General features: G+C 40.8%; 1 protein-coding gene across 2 annotated transcripts in view; it reads left to right on the forward strand.

The window, feature by feature from the left end:
- The window catches only part of crtc1a (CREB regulated transcription coactivator 1a), a 31198-nt gene extending 14421 nt beyond the window's left edge, over window positions 1-16777 (forward strand). Inside the window, exons 6-14 of one of the 2 annotated variants that reach the window (XM_050032655.1) lie at window positions 559-635; window positions 724-764; window positions 1201-1388; window positions 1563-1708; window positions 1991-2083; window positions 2947-3045; window positions 14183-14266; window positions 14367-14547; window positions 16564-16777. In XM_050032655.1, coding sequence (XP_049888612.1) covers window positions 559-635; window positions 724-764; window positions 1201-1388; window positions 1563-1708; window positions 1991-2083; window positions 2947-3045; window positions 14183-14266; window positions 14367-14547; window positions 16564-16769 — 1115 coding nt within the window. In that variant the 3' untranslated portion in view covers window positions 16770-16777. The remainder of the gene's footprint in view (window positions 1-558; window positions 636-723; window positions 765-1200; window positions 1389-1562; window positions 1709-1990; window positions 2084-2946; window positions 3046-14182; window positions 14267-14366; window positions 14548-16563) is intronic. The other variant, XM_050032656.1, reaches the window with a different exon arrangement.

Consider the following 16777-nt stretch of genomic DNA (forward strand, 5'->3'; position numbering starts at 1 on the left):
TGTCACACTGTAAATCCTCTGGACAATTACCCGCTCTATTCTCGTATGCTCTCAGTTATACATTACACAGAGTTTGTACCAGGGAGCTGGCACAGTAAAATCTGTTTAATGTCTGAATCAATTGGTTCAGACATTTATGTTCTCACATACAGCTCCTCTGGGTAATGTCTATGTTTGCAATGCATATGTGAAAGGGGCTCGAGAGACACAGCACCCAGAAAGACGCAAACATAGTGAGGCGAAATGCCAAACAAGGGAATCTGGGGTTGGCTTTCATGTTCACTTTTGCTGGCGAGCGTGTTCACAAACAGTAACCGACAATCCTGCGTAGTATACCTTGACATTTTTATTTCTTAATGTTAGATTTCTTTTTTCCTCCATCCTATTTTTGTATTCTCTTCCTTCCTTCTTTTCTTCTTTGGGCTTTTTCTTTTGCATTTAAAAATCACTCGATCATATAAACTGAGGACATGTGGGCTGTGATTATTATAAGCTCAAACAGTCTGGACATCTGTAAACCCAAGAGACTGAGGAGATTTTTTCTCTCCATCTCCCCAGTTCTCCTTCTCACTGTACCAGGGGCTGAAGCAATTAAACAAGAGGATGATGAAGATCAGAACTGGGAGTGCAAAAAGGTGACATGTCTGCTCTCACATAAATCAGCTTTTATCTGTGGTCTTCACTCTTCACACTCTGGTTTTAAATTATTTGTTTTCTCCACAGAACTTTTCAAGGTCCAAGCCCTGCAAAGTTCCAGGGATTCAGTGAGTACTTTACTGGTTTTCGTGTGAAGAACTGGTGTGAGGAAATGTTTTCTGAAGTCCTAATCTTGCATGGTGAAGTGAAAAATGGCATTTTAGTATGCAGAGGCAGCCCCACATTAAGTGCATATTTACTCACATCAGATGAAATTGAAGCCATCTGACTGTAATTAAACATAATTTTCTTTTACTCCGCCAAAGTAATAACAGCGTGGAGCCAACGCATTTGCAAAAGTACCACTCGCCAAATGCATGATTTCCAAATATCTCTGGAATTGTTTGTATTATTGGAAAACACTTTCAAGTGTTGCTCAGTGATTCGCATGAGAAACCCAGTGTTTAGATGTCTGTTCCTTCATTTCGTCATCGACATCAGCCAGCTGAGTGTTTTAAGCTCATCATTGCCGACAAGTTCACAGCAGCCGTCTGTTTCCTGCAGCATATTCCCGTCTCCGGACCAGCAGTTGACACCTTTATTAAAACCAGCAGCCCACAACACTGGCGGTTCTCTTCCCGACCTGACCAACATCCAGTTTCCTCCTCCGCTGCCCACCCCGCTCGACACAGATGATGCGACCGCCTCGTTCAGCGCCTCCAACAGCACACAGAATCTGGCCAGCACGCAAGGTGACACCCCCGACAGCACTCTGCTTACATTTAACATGTCTTCCCATCGTTTTGTGCAGGATATTACTGGCTTTTCGTTTCAACGTTTAGCACTGTCTGGTGCCAATTTCTCTGTGACTCTGTGTGTGCTTTTAAAAAACTCTTTCCTCCTGCCGTTCTCTGTGTGATGGGTAGGAGTGAACACCTCTCAGCCCACAGTAACCATGGAAATGCAGCCTGGGCAGGACAACATGGTTCCTCTCATCCTGAATGCAGGAGACTCCCACCAGCACCAGAACCTGCAGCTCTCCCCGACATCTCCACCTCTCACTCTCTCTCAGGTACAGCTGCGCTCTCTGCCATGACCTCAGCTTCCCAAAACAACCAGCTTCATTGATTACTGAATGTTTGGTTTATTTTAGACAATTCCCACTGATTCACATTGACCTCTTGTTGAGTAGGGTTATGAGGCTATGCTTTTTATTAGATAGCTATAAAATTATTGATTTTAAAGATTGATTTAAAGGTTAAAAAGGGGAAAACACTCTACTGAGCATTAACATATGCATTTCCTATAAGGTATCAGAACCTTACGACTTGTATGTTTCTGTGCTCCTCCCCAGGCGGCCATCAATGCCATGAACCTTGAGCAGCAGCTGTCCCAGTACGCCTTCTTCAACCAGCAGCCGTCATCGCAGACCCACCAGAGCCAGCAAGTGAGTTTCCCTCCGGCACTCAGTCCATTAGTTCCTTAATTCTTCAAGTAGTTTTTCTGTTGGAATAATTTTATCAATCAGAATAAAGGGGCCATTTTGTGCAGAAAAGTCTGTCACTTGAATAAATTAATAGAACAAATGTAGTCTTCAGCAGGTCACAGACCTTGTTGTGGTTAAACCTTTGCAGACATTTCTCTACGTCACAGTCTCTCCCACACTGATTGTACTACGTGCAGAAAGCTAATATAAATCTGATCATTAAGATGTAGCACCCAAATCCATCAGTTTGGATGGAAACTCTTCTCTGTCCGTAGATCAACACTTCACATCCTGATGAAAACCCCTTTGATGAAGACGTACTCTGATGTTCAGCAGCAGCAGTTCATAAATTAATGATCCAAACATGATTTGTTGATTTGGTCACAAGTGAAAAACGAGGCGTCTGTGATGTCTTATTCTGAGTGATGTGTTTTCTTAACACAGTTATCATTATTTAAGCATAAAAATATTGTAATAGTGCAAACAACTCCAGAAACTATTCTTCAAATCCATTTATGGAAGTGCTATTTTAAAGGTTCACTGTTAAACATTATTGTCAAAAACGACAGTAAGATTACAGCAAATTTTGAACAGTAAATCACTTGAAATTAGCTGTAAACTCCTAATATACACAATAATGCAGCCTGTAGCCGTTTATATAATGCTAATTAATTTCACATATCTGCCAGCACACTATAAAAGCTGATACTGATGTACTCAATCTGTGATAAGCCCGTACTACTACTACTACTACTACTATAAAGTCTCCCTTGATGACTACATGATGTCTGTATCTATTTATGACCCCGCTCTTTATTTTCCAGCAGACAGGTCTGGTCCAGCTGCCGTCCTCCATGAACTCCTGCTCCACGTCAGACAACCAGACATCCTCACAAAACAACATGACCATGGACATGAACACGGTGAGCAGTGGACACGTCCGTCTGCATCACATCAGTATATCACAGTGATAACTTTGTTCCTCCTGGCTGGTTCGCATTATTTCATTTATTTATTATTAGTTATTCGAAAGGGAGAATTAAGAGTTGCAGACGCAGATGTGGTGCTAAGTGAGCTAGCAGTAGATGCACACCTCCTTCTGCACGCTGATACAGTTGGCGGGTGTAGAAGCTGCTGCTTGCAATGATGACGTCTAAGTGGTTTCTTGTCCAGAACTGGCTGTAAAGGGATGTTGACGTTATGCAGTATGAGATGAGGAAAAATCATTGCATGCATCAGTGTTTGAACTGTATTAAATGGTAAACAGTGATTTGCCTCAAGGTTTGAAGATTTATTTCCTAAAATATGTGCTCTGTTCACATCAGTGTGTTGGTCTCCACAATACACACTCAGACACCTTGACATTGTGCACACTTTATTGTGATATGAAGTTGCTCTCAGAGTGCATTTATTGTGGAAAGCCTGAGTTGTGCAGTGATCACTAACATCTGAAGAAATGTGTATTATTGTGAAATTGCACCAGAATTAATTATTTAACTTTACATGCTTTGCACAGAACTGAGACTAAAACTCCTAAATTGATTAAATAAAAACTCAACAAAATGTGCACAACATCAAGAAGTCTAAATGCTTTTGCAAGGCACGGCGCGTCCTTCAGATCTTGGCTCTCGCTGCTCTTCTTCTGCTGCAGTGGGAATGTGTTTGGAGAACTGCAGAAATTAAGTGGCCTACATTCTCTTGGTCTCAGTTATTGCAGTGTGGGGTCAAGTGAAGCACTGTGAGGAAACACAGCACGACACCAGCTTAGACTTAACTCTCCATTAATTTAAGCACATATATGAGAAACTCACCTTCTTAATTCTTCAACCTGTATTTACTTTGTTTCCTGAGATGATTTTAGGTCTGAAACAAGTTAATGGAAACTTTCAAACAGGTCTACTTCAGAAATGATCATTGCACGAGTTCATGTGTGAATCCAGAGACCTTGAACTGCTTTATCAATTCTCTATCTCATGCTACTAGTATTTTGATAGCTTATCTATTAGGAATGTGGAGGTTTGAACTCCTGTTGGCTTTTGAGTGATAAGAGATTATCGGTACCATTTGATACACATGACTTGATAGTTTATCTGTTATTTACTGTGATAGTAACCTTGATATTTTACTTTCCACACTTGTGGTTGTGTGTTGCTTGAAGGGAAACTTCGATAAATTTCAACCTGGATCTTATTTTCCCATGTTTTTGTGTCTAAGTGACGAATGGAGAAACAGCTTTTGAAACTGGTCCAGTATTGAGCAACAGGGCTGCAGCTGCAGCAGCAAAACAGGCTGCGATGTAACCACGTAAATTTACGTCCACTAAAAGTGCTTGTTTTTGCCATTGACAGGCTCAGATTGTTATTTTAACTTTTGACGACATTATGGAAAGGAACCTACGGAGAAATGAAACGTTTTTCTTTACTTAACACTGGTCTGGTTGTTGTTGTGACCAAGTCTCGCTCAAGGAGAAGTCTTGTTCTGAAATCTCAGGAGAGGTGATCTATAGCAGGAAAAACAAGCACCGCCTCCTAGAAATTATGTTTACATAGAACTAATTTGACACAGGAAATACTTTTTGGGGGAAATGCAATGCGGAGCAGATTACATTTCCTGTTAAGATAAAAAGGAAATGTTGTGTATTAATGTAACAGGCATGTTGCAAAAGTGTCGGTACTGAATGTATGAGCAAAATGTTCAATAAAAACTACAGCACTGTAGTCAAACACAGTGTATTTGTTGCCTAAACCTAAGACAGGAGCCTGGAAGCGAACCCAAAGTTGCTAGGGTGCGTTTTGAATCACACACAAACTGCAGCTGCATTAAAAGTACATACTGTTGCATGCAGTGTGCGCACAATCGGGACATACTACTTCCTCATAACATTAAGGCCTGAACTTTGACCCTCTTGCTCATATGTTTGTTACCTTGGAGATGAAACAAAACGCCTTTCACTGAGCTCGCCAGAGACATAGGTCAATTCAGAGAGATCTGCTTTTGCTGTTACTTTGCAATATATGTAGTTTTAATTTTTAAGGTATAACTGCATACAAGGTAGAATCTAATGTGTTATATTCACCACAGTAAAATTACATATTAAGGTCTCTGTCAGTTATTTTCATAGTTAAGTCCTTTTGTTATTAGTGATCTTTATGATTATTTTGTTCATTTACACAATTAATATTCTTATTATTACTCGACTGGTCATCATTTACTTGAATTTGCTGTCAGCTATCATTGCGGCCTCTGAGAGCTGTCAATCAGCTGTCATCTGTTTGTGGCTCTGTGGAGTCTTCCGTTGCGCAGAGGATTGTGGGTCAGAATAGCAAGTAAAGCATGCTGGTATGCATATTGCATAATACAACCAGATGAAGTAGAAGATCCTGGTATTTTTGGCATACAGCCTTCCACATACTATGTATTGGGACTTACTAAATCTTTTTCTGGCATACTTTATAGCAGTGGTTCCCAACTGGTCCACCTACGGGGTCCAAATTTCTTCTTAGTCATTAGTTCAAGGTCCACACAGTTAATACACTCAGCGTCATACTTGCATTTGGCCATGTTTTCGAACTAGTTTGCTGTCTCTGTCAGTTATCTGTCAGTTTGTGACTCTATCTACAGCAAGAAACAGCACTTCAAAGTAAAAGCGTTGTGCCAGAAATTCACAGTATTTAAAAATAAAGTGTGTTTTTTACAAACTTGACACTTTGCGAGTCACTTGCGGTCCATTCAAAACGGACCCACAACCCACTTTTGGACCATGACCCACCAGCCGGGAACCACTGCTATATAGTATGGTAGTATGGCTATAGGAATGCACAGCTAGTGTCTAGCCCGCCTTCCTCCCCAACTATCTTCTTCTGAAGTCTAAGAGATACAAGAATGTGTTTTGTTACCTGACAGAAACATTGTCTCTGAACGTAATCCAGCTGTTGCCCCAAGAACGCAATTAAGAAAGCACTTAAGTAACATACAAATGTAATTTCCAGGAGACAGTGTTGGAAATACAACCATGGAAATGTTAGTGAGAGTTGGACAGAGGAGTTGCAGAGTACAGAAAGAGTAGCTCAGTATTATCTAAAAGATTTTCAATGTCACGGCTGAATATTTAGCTGATTTAAACAATGTGGAAAAGTCTGTGAGATTTCAGAGCAAGACTTCTCCTTGACTTGGTTACACACACCAACAAACAGACCAGATCAGTGAAAGGTAAATAAAAGCGTTTCGTTCTCCGTAGGGATCCTTTCTGTAATGTTGTCAGACACTTAAAACAACAATCTGAGCCGGTCGCTGTCAAAAACAAGCACTGTCAGAGGACGTACACGACGGTGCATAATTTCCCATAGGGACTACATTAAAGCCAGTTTTGCTGCTGTGGCTGCAGTGCTCTCTCTCAATACTGGACCAGTTTCAAAAACTGTTCTCTCCATTCGTCACTTAGACACAAAAACACGAGGAAACAGGATCCAGGTTGAAAATTACCTAAGTTTCCCTTCAAGTCAAGTTGATTTTGTGATCAGAATAGAAATAGTTGTTGTTTTTAGTATGTGCAAATATTCTCCTTTTGATTTTGTTGGATGAGGAGATTGAAAAAAAAAAAGGCAGATATGACAGAAGAGAACAAAAGCGAGTCGCCTCTCTCTGATCCTCCAGTTTTACAGCGTTCAGTTGCTTAGCTTGGATTGCTGGCAACATTTTTCCTCTCCTAATTAATCCCCTGTAGTGTTCTCTGTTTCTCCCAGATCTTTTTCAGTATTATTAATGCATTGATGTGACATGTGGTACATGATGTTCACCACTATAATTATTTTAATTTCATTTCAGCATTAGATGGTATGAGTATGATGGGTTACAACCATTAGAAAGAGGGAATCAATATTTTAGTGATTCCTCAGACAGGGTCCCTGCTGTTTATGACTTCCAGTGAAGGATGCACAGATCCAACTATTTCAGTCCTGATACTGATACCTGGGCTTTGGGTATCCGCTGATATCGAGTCCTGATACTGATGCCAGTGTTTAAAGATACAGCTGGTAACTTTTGTCATATTAGACTGTCACTACATCCACACAGGATTACACGAGACAGACAGTCTGTGAAAAAATCTGATTCTTCTGCCTCCTCTTTGTGCCTCTGATGGTATTAGCTAGATTCTACCATGGCTTAAAGAAAAAAACAACCAATCAGAGTCGAGGAGTCTCTATCGCAGCCGCCAGCTGTCAACCATGTCAATCTCTGCTTGTGAACTGTGGTCAAACTATCAAACTAGGTAGGGCTGATCAAATATGAGCTTGATCAGATTACTTTAATCAGTAACATAATCCATTGGATTCCAAAAATATATAAATATAATCTAAATACAAATGGACGCAGACACAAATATTTGAGTTCCACAAATAAATGGCAGATGGACTGCACTTGTATAACGTTTTCTAGTCTTTCGACCACTCAAAGCGCTTTAACAATACATGTCTTATTCACCCATTCACACACACACACATTCATATGCTTGTGGCTGAGGCTACCATACATGGTGCCACCTGACCATTCACACACACTCACACACAGATGGAACAGCCACTGGGAGCAATTTGAGGTTCAGTATCTTGCCCAAGAATACTTTGACATGTGTACTGGAGATGCTGCCAATCTTCCGATTCGTGGACAGTCCGGCCCACCTCTGAGCCGCAGCCACCCCATATTAAGACTGCTTCTGCTCGAATCTTCCATCTTAACTCAACACTGTTCTTAGATGCAGCACAAAGTGGAACACTTGGGTTTTCATAAGTTAATGGAGCACTGGTTACCATGAAAAACAGTCTCATCGTTTTCTAATTGCCATGTTTTAAAGATGTTGTCTGTTCTGATTAGTTACTTATTTTTCGTCATCTGATCCCGATTACATATAATCTGTTACTACCCAACCCTGAATATGAATCAAGATTCTGTTGCTGCATTAGCTATTCTCTCAGATGTTTTCATAAACATATTTTAGTGTACTGTTTAGCTGTAAAATGAGAAAGTTTGTGACCCAGCTATTGGGCGGTGCTCTGTTTCGGCTCGACTGTTTCCAACATGGTGGCTCAGTCACACAGTTTCTCATGTCACAGCTAAACAGTACACTAAAATATGTTTCTGACAACATTAGAAGTGAGAAATAGGCAATGCAGTTGCAGAATCTTTATTCATATTTGATCAGCGTTGCCTAGTTTGACAGGTAACAGTAGTTCACGAACAGTGATTGACATGACTGACAGCTGCGTTAGAGACTCCTCGACCCTGATTGGTTGTTGTTGTTCATATGGAGTAAGGCCATTGGGAGGAGTAGAAGAAGGAAGATGATGTACTGTGTGGATATGGTGACAATTTTTCAGCAAATATGACAAAAAGGTATTTTTGTAAAAGTCACTAACTACACGTTTAATTAATAAGCTGTGTGCTTCTGAAGCAGTAAAACGTGTAATCAAACATAAATAAAGAAACAAATTGAACAGATTGGACCCATTGTCACTGATACCTGATCAAGCTATTTAAGTCAGTATCGGCCTGATACCCAGTATCAGTATTGAATCAGTGCATCTATACTTCCAGCTGACACCAGACATACATGTCACAAAGCTCCATATCCAGTATGACCACATTTACACACAGACGCCAGTAAAGGACGTCCCCCTCTGTGAATAACTCAAACATGTCCTCTTGTATCAGGCCTCCTCCCTCCAACAGTACCGCAGTAGGGTCGGATCCTCTGCCAATCAGTCTCCAACCTCCCCCGTCTCCAATCAAGGCTTCTCACCTGGAGGCTCGCCTCAAGTAAGGGCGTGTGAACCAGTGAGCTCGCTCTGTATAAACGTCACCGTCCCCTGCATCGTAGTCCTGTGGTTATCGTTGCCGAGTAGAGCTCTGTGGCTGCCCCCCCCCATAGCTGCTTGTATTGTGTTAACGTTAGCAGATCTGGGCAAAGTAATGTATGTCAGTTTATGTCAAGCAAGATAAATTCAAACAGGCTGTTTTAAAATAGTTTTTTTTACTTGTTTACTTTGCCTCTGTAGTATGGAATAGGGAAAATGGACAAAAATCATGTTAAAGGAATACTTCACCCACAAAATGACCATTTGTATATCAGTTAGTCACCCTGGGTTACGTTTAGATCGTGAAGAAACGTTTTCTTCATGAACGGAGAATCCACAAAAGGCGAACATTCCTCATGCAGGACACAACTCATGCAGTATAATCTCAGTCTAATTTATCCAGCCTTATGCCCGGTATTTCCCAAATGTGCATTTTTGCTAAAGTATTATGATTTAAAAATGCCTACGTGTTGCACGCCCTGAGCATACCTGAGCACATGCATGCATCTAAGCTCCACTTGAGCAGAATTGAAAGACACACACATGCCCAGGCCTGCAGCTCTACAGTGCATGAGACTGTTTGTACTGAAGCGTTTAAAATACAAAGGTTTTTGCAAAAATGCATGTGTTTGGGAAGTACCGAGCATAAGACTGGATACATGAGACTTGGATCTGAGACTGCAGGAGTTGTGTGAGAGATGGTAAACAAATCTTTTGAGATAGTTTTGCGGTTGTTAGCATGGTTCCCGTTTACTTTAATTCATGAGCAACATTTACTTTTTTTGGATGCTCTGTTTCCTTCACCAGTTTAAGGTAACACATGGCGAGTAACTGATATACGAATAATCAGTTTGTGGGTGAAGGATCTTCTGATATCAATATGCTATGCACAACGTGATTTTGCCAAGTTGGACATGCTCCTGGATCAACATCCCACATCGCGTTCCAGGACCAACATTGCAATCAACCAATTAAAGGCCTCTGACATCATATGTGTGCTGCCAAAATTCTTTTGTGCTTCTTCAGAGCTAAGCTAGTTTTCTGAATTGAAGGAAGTAAAATTGAACAAAATCCTCAATAACAGAAAGTAAAAAAACAACAACCTTACTGCAGGGTTAGCGAGTCAGCTTGCTAGCCGGATTGGCTACGCTAACAAGTAAGCTTATCGTCAGACTAGAATATTAGCGAGTTAGCTTGCTAACTAGGTAGGCTATGCTAACAAGTAAGCTTGCCAATAGGCTATGATAGCTTACTTGTAGATAGATAGATAGATAGATAGATAGATAGATAGATAGATAAGCTAGCTCGCGAATATTCTCATCTATTGGCAGGTTTACTCATTAGAATAGTCAACCTAGTTAGCAAGCTAATTGCTAACCGCGCAGTAGCCTACAAGGTTTTTTGCAGTGTTACTGAGGACTTTGTTTACTTGTCCCATTGTGGAAAACAAGCTTATCTTTAAAGAAGCAACAAGAAACAAGCATAGGAGCAGCACACTGATGACATCAGAGGGCTGTGATGTGGGATGTTGATCCAGGAGCATGTCGACAGCTCACATTTTAACATGTCATAGCAGGAAATTCAGTTTCAGTGGAGGTTTGCCAACAAACACACCGCATGTAATTGTGGTTTTCATGTTATGACAGGTGTTTTATAAGCATGTCATAATCACAGCAGTAGACATGAAGTAGTCCCTGTTTTGCCCAGATCTGACCACCAGTCTCTTTGAACACTCAGTGTCGTTGATGTGTTGTTATGTAGCTGTGTCCCTGACCTTCCTTCTCTGCTGCTTTTGTGGTATTTGCGTTGCATCTCCACTGTTTTCTCCCCAGTCTTGCCGTTTAAGACTCTGTACCGGAGTTTGTTTGTTGTTTATGTTCATCAGATCTTTGTGTTTATTGTGGTTTGGCACCAGCATGGGGATTGTAAGGTGGCAAAGAAGGGGAGATGGTAATCTTACCCGCTCCGAGCATTTATTCTGGGAGAAGCCACCAATCAGTCCCATGGTTGAATCCCAACAAACTGAACCTTGCTTGCAGGGTGGTGCCATACGATAAACTAAACACACCCAAGGTAAACATGGATCAGGGTTGTTAATCTGACTCAGTACAAGCATTTGAGATTTGAAACTGTGTTAGAGCAGTGGTGCTGTTAGTGTTTTAGGTAAACATTCCCGATATGAAACCTTGAATCACATGTTTAAATGTATATTATGTAGAGTTTTAGATTGAGCATTTAACCTGAGAGTTAGGCAGCATTTTAAACAAGCATTTGCTTCTACTGAATTTGTGACACTGTGTGTTTGAGATGCAGAGAAATGTGGCAAGCAAGTGTGTGTGTATGCATTTTTTTTTCCATGTTTGTCCTGGTGTTTGCAGCTCAGTTCTGTCCTCAGCTGAGGCGGCTCACACTCGCAGTGCCGAGGTTATCCACGGGCTAAACCACAACTGACAGGCTGTGTGCTCTATTATCCCGCTCTGCCCTGTGGGGACATCTGCAGCACACACAGATAATTTGGTTTTGAACCAGGAGGAGCACGGGCTGAGAATATGATCCAATTACTTATACATTAAGAGGCCACGATGAAATAGGAGAATTCCTGTTGCTGGTTCAATGAGGACATTCAAATGAGAAACTTGAAGAGAATTAGCTCGCGCTGGGTGAGTCAGTGAAGGGAGAATAGAGTCACAAAGGGGATTATATTTTCAATGATTCCCTTTATTTCATGTGAATTTCACTCCATTTGCTCCATGTTAATTAAAACACCAAGACCAGAAGGCAGCAGAGGAAGCTCGTATCAAAGCCTTTTCAAAGTAAGGCGTCCCCGTCCTTATCTTTAGCTGACTGTTTTTTGACATCTGGTCAGTATTTAGTGTATACTGACCTTTGGGAGGATGATATGTTAAAGAATGGTTGTTATTCGTGTAATTAAGTCCCTTGTTTATTTATTTGTACGCTCATTCATTAATGTAGTCATTGATTTAGTTTCTTATTACACTTGCAGTTTTTAAATACTTTCCATGTAAGTTTTAAGTGTTCTGGAGATCAGAAAATGCCTCCACTTGGGTATCTTGTAAGTAGTTCTCTTAATAAAATATTCATGCATAATTTCTTGTGATAGTGTATGTATGCCTGTTGCATTTGTATATCACAGCAAACACTATAATATTGCAAGATTTTGCAAATACCGCAGGGATTGGTTTAGTTGACATTTATAATTGAAACATCAGGCTAAAAATTCCTCGGTGGGCTGTCATGTTCATGTCCTTCTTGCTTTAAACATTCAATGAAAATGAGGGAGTTGCTTCTGACCTGTGTGTTTATTACTGTTGTTGACTGTTTCTTCTTTGTGTGCTGTCCATTTACATTTAAGATGTGTTAATGGTTGAGTTACAGGATCATTAATGAGTGCACAGCTTTGTCGTCTCTGCAGTATTCACACAAGTATTGCATCATCACACATATAGAAGGTGGATGCATTAGCACACATGAAATGGTTGGGAATTAGCTAACACAACCCAAATAATTCTAGATGTTGCATGCATATGTTGCACATATGAAAATATTAACACATCTGAGTATTACGATATTATGTTTTGTGGAACTGTATTGATTCTGAACAAACAAAGCTTAAGTGACAAAGCAGACAATGGTGGACAGTCTGAGGACATTGACCTCCAGCTGCTCAAGTAGCAACTTAAATTCAGCAGGCTCAGCTCAAACTCTCCACCACTCTCCAACTAGTCAGATACTGAATATGACACCCTAAGTACCCCTCCTTTGTCAGTTTTGGACACTCAGGGATGGTGTGTCAATATACGCTTATATGCATTGTATCTTTTCAAAATAAACATCTGTTTGAACAGGAAATGTGCAGTTTTTGCTGGTTAGATTTATACGGTTTCTTTAAAGAAAACTTACAATGTAGGGAAAAACTTTTAAGGTTTTAATTTAAGGTTTAATTCCTTAGGGTTAGACAACAAAAGGACATTGTTAGGGTTCTAAAAAAAGACTGCGTGACATAAGTAACATACGTCAATTGATATGTCACTTGTGTACCATGTTTCACTTTTTAGCATACTACGATGTTGTTAAAATATCTAAATTGACATCTCGTTTCACATGGGACACAAACAGTGGGCTCCCAGGTGAAAGTCTTGAGTTTGTTTGATTTGCCCACCTTATGCAGACTTTCTCATTCTTCATACTACAGTAGTTCCCTAGCGTGTCCAAAAATGCTGCCGCCTGGTGCACCTCATACCACAGCTAAAGGGTGCCTTGGTGCATCGGTGTCGTTGAGGGGGCCACTGATCATGTGTCAGTATTTGACGAGTTGGGAGTGAAACTGGGTTGGCAAAATTTCTGTTGCTGTGGCTACACAGACATAAGATCCACTCTGCTGTGAACTCTGGCCCAGGGGTCTGCATAGGCTGAATTTGAGTTGCTACAGCTGTTACTGAGTCTGTCTCTGAAGCTTTCGCCAACTGAGGGGCTGAGCAAATCATAAGTTGTGCTTTGTTTTTGAAAATATGTCTCATGTCTCTAAAACGGAAGAAGTTAACTTTTTCCCATAGTGTGGTGTTAAAAAAAAAAGAACAAAAAAAAAAGAACAAAAATCACAATAAATCATAATATCAAGTCACAATACTTAAAAATCACAAGGCATATTGAATTGGCACCACAGTATCATGATAGCATCACATCGGGAGATTCAATACTTTTATATCGTCCCAGCTCTAACAGCTGCTGGAGAGCAGTGTAATCATCTGTCGTCAGCCATTTGACGTTTCCACTTCAATGCAGCAACATATTGCCAGCGTAAACACAAAGAACACAGGCCTATAAAACAGGGAGAATCATAAAGGGAGCTCTGATACCTCCTAAAATTAGATATGAAAAAAAATTTGCAACATATGACTTTGCATACGGCATCACAATATAAATCATAAATGAAATAGTAACCCCTGTATCATGATACGCATGGTACTGCCAGATTCTTGCCGACACACAGCCCTATTGTGAGGTGATATTGTAAATTGTTCCAGTGTTGTTGCTGCTTTTGACTGTCTTTTTCATATTCCACATTTGTTATGTTAAATGTGTAACTTCTGCCGCCTGGATGAGGTATGTTCGTAGTTGATGGTCTGCACGAGGAGCTTTTTTTTAACCAGAGTCTAAACACACAGATTTGGCCTGTTTGTTGTTGCAGCATAACTCCATACTGGGCAGCGTATTTGCAGACTTCTACGACCAGCAGCTCCCGTCCATTCAGGCCAGTGCTCTCTCACAACAGGTACAGAAAGCCCTGAACGTCCATGTTTAGTTCTGCTCTTGCTTCGGAGCTTTTACATGTGAGATACAGCTGTAATTCTTCTCTCTGTTGTCATCGCCAGTTGGAGCAGTTCAACATGATTGAAACTCCCATCAGCTCTGACAGCCTCTATAACCAGACCTCCACCCTCAACTACTCCCAGGCGCTCATGATGGGTTTGACTGGTGGCCATTGCAACCTTCAGGACTCGCAGCAGCTGGGCTACAGTAGCCATGGCAACATCCCCAACATCATTCTCACAGGTGCTGCTTCTACGTATCATGTAGCTCACTTAAGTCTCACAGCAAGTGGCTTTTAGAGAATTGCGGCACGCTGCTGTGGCTGCTACCTCTGTTAAAAACCTTTGTGGGGATTTCAATCCCACACCAGAATAAAGCCTCATATTTGCTTGTTTATTTTGATATACTGTCATTTTCTCTGACACTGTGACAACAAAAACTGAACCTCAGAAGCTATGATTTACTGCAGGGCTGTTACAATGTATTACATACCCCATAAACTGGCTGTAAATTGCCTGGCATTGTTGTTTATCTGCCACTCATGCAATGGGTGAATAACATATTTGAAGGTGATCCTTAAATGACTGTGATAGTGTGAGCTTTAAATTGCCGGAGAGCATGTACAAATCCCACACTCGGCTGTGAGACAGTACTGGATACACAGGTAGGAAAGTTATTTTCCAAATCTGTGATGGAGCTTTCAATCAATCCACAAGTACTCAGTGTAAAAATAATTCTGTTGGGGCAAAATCTATAGGGGAGAGACTGTCAGATTTATCATGAATGACAGTTACAGCAACCAAAAAAAAAAGCCTATCAAATTTGAAACAGGATTTTTCACCCTAAGTTACCCCTCAGTTGTTTGCAAAAATTAGCGGTGTCTGTTGTTAACGGAATGTGTAATTAAGATGTCAAGCCTCTTACAGAAAGTTCTCCTCAAATCATAACCCAGGCTTGTCAACATTCAGTCTCTACTTGATGCCATTAATTTCTTTCCAATTACAATCACAGAGCCTGCCCTCTCCTCCTTTCAAAATTATTTCATTGCTGGAAAGATGGTCTTTTCATAAAACGGGGCCGTCTATGCAGTAGAAAGACGCAAGTCTCTTGAAATTGGTGCTATGTGACCAAAGAAAACAGAGAAAAAGGGCTGTGGTATTTGCTTATGTTTAAGAGGTGAAAAACCTACAGCTACCAGGATGCACTGCATTATACCAAACCAATAAACGCTCCCGCTGGTGGGTGACATGATGTGTGTGGCTCATCTGAACATAATATGACGGCTGGCCAGTAAAACAATTAAACATGTTCCTTAAAACATTTGAGAAATATGCGAAATACGCAATGCAGTAACAGAGTCTTGGTTCATCTTTGATCAGCACTTAGTTTTGCAATATAGGAAACAGTATGGCGCCCACTTCCTGCTTACAAACTCTTAAATTTCCTCCAAAAGCTGCACTAAAATACAGGGTTCCCGCGGATCCTTAAAAAGTCTTAAAAGGCGTTGGATTCATTAATCTAAAAATAAGGCCTCAATAGAAATTAAGTGTCTTAAATCAGTCTTTCAAAATGCTGAGACATGGGAAGTATGATCCACCCTCTTTTTTAGGGTCTCATGTACCCACACAGATCTCTGTTTCCCTGTGACCAACAAACTATAAACTGACAGTCTCTCACCCTCAACCAGAGCGACAGCAGGTACCCTCTGCCTGATCATTTTAGGAGCTAGATACTAATTACTGTCAAATAAATAAAAGAAGTAAACAGTGGATTGATTACATTTCATTCCGTGTGGCATTAAAAAAGTCTTAAAAAAACTTAAATGTAACTTGGCTGTAGCTAAAGGAACCTTAAAATATCAGTTACAGAAAATATTTTAGGCATGAAATAGACAGTACAGTAACAGAATGTTGGTTTATACTTCATCAGCACTGCCTAGTTTCATAGTTTGATCTGCGTTTGAGAGAGAAGGGGGCAGCTCTCTCTCAATCCACCTATATACTCTTCGTGTTTGTGGCAGCGGGCGAACAAAAATGATAAAGTAGGATGTGTAATTCGAGCAACAGCCCAAAAGATCTGGACACTGGTAAGATGGAGGGAAGTTTACAATAGTTCGTTCCCACATTGTTACGACACAAAGCTGGTTGAAAATTAGGAAAATATACCTTTAAAAACTCTAATAGAAATAAATGTCTGCCTGCTACTGCCTTCAGCTACTAATCTTTTTGTTTTGTTTTTTGTTGTCTTGCCTCTGCTCAGTGAGCGGAGAGTCTCCCCCCAGCCTGCCCAAAGACCTCACTGGCTCGCTCTCCACAGATGTCAGCTTCGACGTTGACTCCCAGTTCCCACTGGATGATCTGAAAATCGACCCGCTGACGCTCGACGGCCTGCACATGCTCAATGATCCGGACATGGTCCTTGCTGACCCCGCCACAGAGGATGCGTTCCGCCTCGACCGGCTCTAACCACTGCA

Source organism: Epinephelus moara, chromosome 21 (genome assembly GCF_006386435.1).
Source record: "Epinephelus moara isolate mb chromosome 21, YSFRI_EMoa_1.0, whole genome shotgun sequence".
In the NCBI taxonomy this organism is placed as follows: domain Eukaryota; kingdom Metazoa; phylum Chordata; class Actinopteri; order Perciformes; family Serranidae; genus Epinephelus; species Epinephelus moara.